Here is an 8460-nt window from a genome sequence, read left to right as displayed (position 1 = left end):
CGCCACCTGCAGGCATAAGAGATTGTCCTCCTAATTGATTGCTTCACTATGCATAAATTATTTTTGGGATGGTAAGGGTCCAAGCATAGCAAAATACAAAGGATTGTGTTCAAGGAGTTGCATTGCCACACAAGCTATTGGATGTGTTAGAAAGGAAGTGTAATTGCGAAAAACATCATTCTCAAGACACCGGAGCACGGATATTCTTGCTTTCCGACTTTTTCCCACATGGTGGAGTTATTGAATTTAGGGTCTTCCTACTCTATCATGGTAAACCAGATTAATGGAATGTTCATTTACTACTTCTTAGCATTCGGAGCTTATATACGGGGATATACCCATATGAGAAAGGTAATTACCATCGATGATGCACATTTGTATGAAAAGTATGGGGGCGTGTTGCTGAGTACAGTTGCACAAGAAACAGAAAATCACATCTTTCCAATTGTCTTTTATATCGTCGATAAAGAGAACGATGCTTCTTGGACCTTCTTCTTCCAAAAGTTGAAGTCTATCGTAGAAGATAAACCAAATCTATGTGTCATCTCCGACAAGCACATTAGCAGTACCAATGCCTTCTCCCGTGTTTACATTCGTGCACACCATGGACTTTAAATGAGGCACCTCGCTAAAAATTTGCGCGTAAATCAGCAACGTGGAGAACATTTTTATCTGTTCTACGCCATGACAAAGGCCTGTACTATTGATGAATTTAGCGAGTATTTTGCCGAATTGAAGAATAATAGCCTCGAGGAAGCACATGTCCTGGAAAATGTGCTTGATTTTGAGAAATAGAGTAGAGTACACTTCCTAGGCAATAGGTATGATATGATGACCACAAACATTGCCGAGTCACTCAACTCAGTGTTGATGGATGAGTGGGAGTACGTCATGTCATACATATTCAATTCAATTGCTAGAAAATTTAGTGAAAAGTTTAGGGAGCGGCATGCCTTTGTCGATGGTCAAAATAATATATTTGTGCTTTGTCCGAAAAGGATTCTAAGGGATAACAAGAGTGGGAGCAATTTCTTGTATGTGACTAATGCAAATGGGGGTCTCAACCAATTCACAATGTTTGACAGCGGCGTTACTGCCAAGGTCAATCTGTTGGAGAGGAGTTGTTCTTGTTGGAAATTTGACTTAGTGAAAATGCCGTGCGAATATGTAATTGCAGCTTTGCGAGCAAATTATGGCGATGACGTAGGTTATGGCAACTCCATCTATGAGTACTTTTTGCCAATTTATAAATTTAAAACTTACCTCCTCGCATCTTCGAAAGCTATTAGCATTGTCCCTCCAGAGGCTGAATGGACTGTGCCACAGGAAGTGCAAGATAGTAAGATTTCTCCACCCTCCTACGATTACAAACTTGAAAGGAAGAAAGTCAAATACACTAAGGGCGTCGGTGAGATATTCAAGTCCAAAAGGAGGAAATAGGTGTTCTATATGCCAGAAATTCGAGCACAAAAGAACCACATGTAGAATGGCCAACAAATCGTAGACAACCTTTTTTTTTTGCTTCAGTTGTAAAGCTACTGTTTTAGGGGATAAATGTTTGTTTCTATAGAATTTAACCTTCAGTTGTAATCAACTTAACGCATTGTCTATGATAGACTATGTAAATTTTATGGTATATCATTCATACAGTCTATCAAATATTATGTATTGGTTATATGATTACTTATCAGACATACTATGTTGGCCTTTTTATCGCCTTAACTCTCCAATCGATGCAATGAATCATTATTTCCCATTCCCATTTATTGAAAAAATGTAGAAATGTCTATTCATAAGAAAAACCACTGGTATACGCAAATCAAGCATTTTCTCTTCTGACACACGTCGATTGACCATTGCGTGGATATATGAAAAGACTCCATCTATTGGTCTATAAGTAGAGTTTCTATTTCTACGTAACCCTTCAGTTATCCTTAAACCCAATATCAGAAACCTTCTTCTTCTTCTTCTTCTTCTTATTCTTATTCTTCACCCAAATCAGAAAATATGCCTCCAAGAAGGATAGCCCTGCGCCCTGTCAGATGTGTTCCCCCAAGGCACTACGATCTCCTTCTTTTAAGGAATGATTTCAATCGCCTGTTCTATGGCCTGGGTCAAGATCGCATCTACCTAGAGCGGGAACTCTATAGAATTGCTTATTTCTTGAGGGCAATTCTGGAAAGGCTCAGAATGGATGGCCCTGACTACATCAACCCCCCAACATCCCCGTGAAATTTGTTGTTTAATTTTTTATTTTCTTTTATGTTTATTAGTTTTTATTTTGTGTTCATTGCAGAAGAATTTTTCTTATAGGATTATTGTTAGAAGAAAACTTCTTATTTTGCTTATTTTGCTTGTTCTGGACGATGTGCCAATGCTTTGATTATAAAAATCCTATGATTATGCAATGAACAAAGAATTTCTATTTTCAAATTGAATTTCCCTTTTTTTGTTATTGTTATTTTTTATGTTAGCATCTTTAGTGAATGCATCTGTAAAAACAAATCACATAAATAGTTTCTCGTCGATCACATAAAGAGTCTATCCTCGATCACATACTTAGTCTATCATCGACCAGACATAGTAGTCGATCATCAATCATGTGAATCGATGGAGCAACAGTTAAATTAAAATATATAATACTAACAAGTTTTGGGGCTGGTGGATAAAATAATTAAATTAAAAATAATTTAAACTGATAATAACATGTTATGGGCTGTTGGAATAAAATAATTAAATTAAAAATAATTTAAACTGATAATCACAGGTTTTGGGTAGTTGGAATAAAATAATTAAATTAAAAATAATTTAAACTGATAATAACATGTGTTGGGGTCGATGGAATAAAATAATAAAATAAAAATAATTTAAATAGACAACTTGAACTATTGGTGATTTAAATTAAAATGATACAAATAGTAATTTTATTTTTTGGAATTGGGGGTGAAATTTAATAGACCGTCGTAGATCATAACCAACGTCATCCATCAACTAGATACCAAAATATACCGTAGACTAGTATGGTCGATCGTAGACCTACACTTGTACGAGTGTATCGACGGATCTCTTAATTAGGTGTAGACCACTGTGATCTACGTAGGCTGATATAGACCAACACTTGGATGTTGTTTAAAAGAGAATAAATAAATTAAAAATAAATGTAGAGTGAGTTTCTACACATGTGAGGGAGTGTAAAAAAGTCACACAATTATATTAGAAGTTATACAAATTAAGGGTGGTGTATTAAGAAGTGTGTGGATAGGTATTGGTTGAATGTTCAATAGCCTAAGGATAATGTTTTTCAAAGCACAAGTATGTTTTGTGAATGTATTTTGTATTTGATGACTACACATTCCACATACTCCTTAAATGACCACCCCCAAATCAAAAGATTATGTGTAATAGATAGTGGTTGGACAAAAGATATCCACAAAACATACTTATGCTTTGAGAAACATTACTCTTAGGAGATTGAACATTCAACCACTACCCATCCACACACTCCTTAATACACTACCCCTAATTTGTATAACCTCTAATATGATTGTGTGACTTGTTTACACTCCCTCACATGTGTAGAAACCCACCCTACATTTATTTTTAATTTATTTATTCTCTTTTAAACAACATCCAGGTGTTGGTCTATATTAGTCTACGTAGATCACAGTGGTCTACACTTAATTAAGAGATCTGTCGATGCACTCGTACAGGTGTAGGTCTACGATAGACCATACCAGTCTACGGTATATTTTAGTATCTAGTTGATAGATGATGTTGGTCATGATCTACGATGGTCTATTAACTTTCACCCCCAGTTCTAAAAAATAAAATTATTGTTTCAACGGTAACAAACGGCTAATTTTGCATTTAACTCATCTTTTTTTACTTCATATATAAAGTCGTCACTCCCTCATTATTTTATTTCATTAACTTTATTTTTATTTAAAACTTCTACAATGTCTCAAGCATCTCAAACATCCAATTCTAAAAATACTCTAATTTGTCATTGTGGGAATACGACAGTCTTGAGGACGTCACACACGGACTCAAATCCCGGTCAAAAATTTTATAACTGTACAATTGCGAAGGTGCGTCGTGTATGTCATTTTTATAATGTTAACTTAATCGTTATGTAATTATAATTTATTTTCTAGAATAATGGCGCATGCTCATTTTTTAAATGGCTCGATGAGCTATCACCTCCAAGCAGTCCATCAACGTTGAGTCTGGGATGCGACAAATCAAATTTTCGTGGCTCCGCAAAATTTAATCTACTCCAAGAATGCAAAGAAAATATAGATTTTCTTATGAATTTGTTCAAAGAAGCCGAAGAACAAATGGATCACCTTAAAGTATTGCTACATGACACCAAATACAGAGGGATCAACTAAAACAAAAATTGATTTTGGCCGAAGAAAGAGAGAATGACCTAAAAATGATGTTGTGTTCTATAATGCTAGTATTCTTTCTTTGAATAGTGTAACATGGATGTAGTGATATTGAATAAATAATAATACTTCTATTTTTCTACAATGTTAACATTGTTTTTGATAGAATCATAGCCGATCAATCAACACATCAACTTAAAATGGAGCAGCATGGTAATGATAGACTATGAAAGAATTATACGAAATATTAGCTAAACATTTTATGAAATAAAAGAGAGTTTCAAATATCCTACCAAACAAATCATTCAACACATTAACAATAAAATAATTCAAATGTCTTTTTCAAAAAATTTCCTTCTCATCAGCATAGGTGTTGTTGATTTCATCAACGATATCCATGAACCCATCTTGTTTTTCTTCCTCACCTTCTCTTTTTCCTTCACCTTCAACAGCTTCTTCTTTCTGACCTTCCTTTTCTTCCTCAGTTTCTTTTTTTCTGCCCCTTTAGCAGTTTTTTTTATTTTTTTATCACCAGCTGTAGCTTTATCAACTTGTTCTTTGTTAGCTTCTTCTTCTTCTTCTTCTTTTTCTTTATCAGCTGCTGCTCCTATTTTTTTAGCTTCTTATTTTTCCTTGGCTTCTTTAACTACATCTCCTCCTTTTTCCTTGCCTTCTTCTTCAATTGTTGCTGCTTTTTTTTTTTTTTAAGTTTTTCTTCTTCAGCTGCAATTGCTTCTTTTACACTTTCTTCTTGGCACTTGTCTTCTTTCATTTCTTCTTCTTCATCTTTCTTTTCTTCTTCTTTTTCCTTTTCCGCCACAACAAAGGCCAACTCATCTATTTTTCTTCTTTTTTTTTTCTTCGTCTTCTTCATTCCTTTCTGATTTACGAAGGTCTACATGCACTATATCATTATATTACAAAGTGTTATTGATATTTAAACCTGAAAATTCATTAACAACATCAATTGTTGAATGAAGTTACCTCGCTCGTGTTGTCGCTCATCCTGTTCTTTTTTCTTCAGTCCTTTCTCTCTAATATAGGCTGCAATATCCAACACCGCTTCCTCAAGTGCAACAACACGCTTATGAAGATCCTCGGGGGATGAGGTGCTCACTGATCTTTAGAGGAGCTCGGAGTATCATCATCACCAATGCGTACTTCAACAGGGTTACCACCCAAATCCCCATCATCATCACTGTCCTCATTTGAAATAAGGACAATCACCTCTTCTAACTTTTTTTAAAGCCATCGAGGACGTTATTCTTCACCTTGTCTATATATGACTCAAAGGTAATCATGTAATCTATCTTCGTCTCATGAATAGTAGGGATGATGTACGGGTGCACATTCTACAAAATATCAATTAACAATTACATAACATTCGATGCAACACTAGTATTATTATTGCATGATAAAAAATAAGTTCATACCTCGGTAACTTTTCCTTTGTACTTGAATGGGTCGCCTTCGATTATCTGGTCACTTTTTTGTAGTGTGCCATTTAAGGGTGCGGGGAATGGGAAAGGGATTATCCATTAATTTTCCAGCAAATTTTTCCAAGATAAAGAAAGGCCTCGTACATCCAAACCTGTAATCAGTACAACAAAGAAAAAAGAACTCCTATGATAGAGTGTAAATAATAAAACAAGAATCTATGATAAACTAACTAAAGGGTTTATACCATGAGTGCCCAGGGAAATCTGACTAGAGCATAGGATGCCTTCTGCTTCTCATCAAATATTTACCTCTACTTCTTCAGGTCACTTTTCTTCTTCAGATAGTCCAGGGTCAGTTGAAATGTCTCTTGCCCCCACGGATAATTCTCGAAAAAACTCAAAGAATCGACCATTTGAATCAGTTTCGTGTTGACAACCTTCGTCGAATCTTTTGCAAGCAACATGGTGTGCAAGAACCACAGTAAACAACACTTAAACATATTGTACTTGTTCAGCTTATTCCCTCTGATCAAGTGTAACAAGTTAGCTGCTGTAATGTTTTTTTTCGTCACCTTAAAGCAAAAATGCTCCCCCTTGTCTAACACCTTCTTCATTTTTGATTCACTGGGGTATGATGAGCAGTTCAACCCCGTGATCAAACAAAATTCTTTTAATCTAAAATAGACAGGCTTGTTGTTAATGCAGAACCACATCTCATGACGCATATTATCCCTCTTGAAGTGTCGCAACAACAAATAATGGACTAACTGCCCATTGAACTTGAGATGTTCCAGCAGGTTTCTCAGGTGTCCGAAACAGGACTGCTTGAATCTTTTCTTCAAATCCTGGTCGACAAAAACTTGCTTAAATTCTTGATAAACAATCATTCTTGATCTGACTGATATCTTCACTGGGAAAGATCTGACCTCGTCCATTATCGTTCAAAGGTCATACCGCTTCACAAAAATAAACCTTGACAAACTTGGCACGGACAAGGGATCATTGTCCCCATCATAATTGTTTCTTCCTATTCCCTCACTCTCTTCATTGTCACCACTAACACTGCACTCGGGAAGGACATCTTCACTAGACTCAGCATAGTCGCTTATCTCCTTTAAATCTGGATCAGATTCAGACACTTCCTTGTTAACTTTATTTTTTTTGAGACAGTTTTAGCTGCCTCAACTTTTTTTTTCTACTGCTACTGGCTTTGCCTTTAGGATGAATGGTTTTTTTATTTTACCTATTTTCAACATAATCTACACCTGCATAGCAAATCTCCCATTTTCAGTTCATATACCACAAGTCTGTCAATAGAAATAAGTCAATGATCAAATGAACCCCCCCTCCCCCCCCAAAGAAAAAAATAAAATAAAGAAATACCCCATCAAAATCCAACATGGAGTATCAAAATCAAACTAGTGCACCTAATCAAACTAATTAGCTATTAATCTTTCAATTTCCACTATTTAGGCAACCATTTTTTAAAAAAATTTCATACGTCTAAAAATTTATTTCAATCTAGGGCATTCTGATTTCATAGACTACGGGTCGATTTCATACACCACGGGTCTACAGATAGAAATGACTTACTGTTTGAATCAAACTACCAAAATAACTCTTCAAATAATGATTATCCCACCATTCAACACTTCTTTTCTAAAAAAAAATAGAACTAAACTAAAACTCCTTAATCAACTAAATTCAAAAAAAATAATTCCTACATCACTACGAATCTATTAGTATAGAACCTATTTAAATGGATCTACAAATGGTTGAAACATGATTTTAACTAACCTTATGAAGCAAAAACGACCTCTTAGCAGCTGCAGAAGAAGAAAAAATAAAAATGGTGTTTGGGGAGAACTGTTCTTCAAGCGGGAGTTAGAGAAAATTTTAGAGGAGACAGAAGATTTTTTTTTGATATTGAAAGAAGTTGATGGGTGTTAGTGTATTATGTTAAATTTGTAGATGGGTGTTAGTGTATTATGTTAAAGTTGTAAAGTTAGAAAAATGCTACAATGGTCCCTTGGACCATATGTGGGCCAACTTTTTCACCTTTTTTTTTTTTACACTTTTTATATTGTAACCCTAAAAAATAATTCAAAAAGAAATTTAGTGTCCCTCTGGCTAAATAGTTTTGAGAATAGTAGCTTTTGCCAATTTTTCCCAAGTTGCCTTGCCTTTTCCCTCGTATCGCAAGTCCTATTGTATCACTTTTCCACTGCTTCTTGCAGGGGCTAAACTTCAAAGAGGGTTTTATTTTGAAATCTCATTCAATTTTTATCTCTCCAGGAAAGCTCCTGACTTTGCTTTGGACTTTGTTTTGTGAGTTTCATCCATTGTTACTTCATACTTGGTCGATTTTAAGGACTTTTCACCTATAATGAATAAAATGTCTTTTATAAGCTCAAAGTATTGTAATTAAGTAAAAATAGGGAGTATGAAGCAATAATATACTCTAAACAAGAAATAAATATGAGTGACACATTGCTGAAAGAGTGTAAGTTCAACCAATATAATTTTACTTTAGAGCTCTCCACAAAACCATTTGTATTGTACTTCATCTTTTAATTACCTCCTAATTATATTAGTTATGCTTTAAGGTTTTAGTATCAATTTTCTTAGCCTTG

The 8460-nt window shown here is 34.9% G+C and overlaps 1 protein-coding gene across 1 annotated transcript; it reads left to right on the top strand.

Annotated features, from left to right (window-relative positions):
• Positions 1-1074: 1074 nt before the first annotated feature.
• Positions 1075-1440, top strand: LOC107857571. The gene has a single exon (XM_016702376.1). It carries the CDS (start codon positions 1075-1077, stop codon positions 1438-1440), a length of 366 nt encoding a protein of 121 aa, XP_016557862.1.
• Positions 1441-8460: the final 7020 nt, after the last annotated feature.

Source organism: Capsicum annuum, unplaced genomic scaffold, assembly GCF_002878395.1.
Source record: "Capsicum annuum cultivar UCD-10X-F1 unplaced genomic scaffold, UCD10Xv1.1 ctg81866, whole genome shotgun sequence".
NCBI classification, from domain to species: domain Eukaryota; kingdom Viridiplantae; phylum Streptophyta; class Magnoliopsida; order Solanales; family Solanaceae; genus Capsicum; species Capsicum annuum.
Note: the sequence above shows the minus strand (reverse complement) of the source record. Positions and strands in the feature narration are given on the sequence as shown.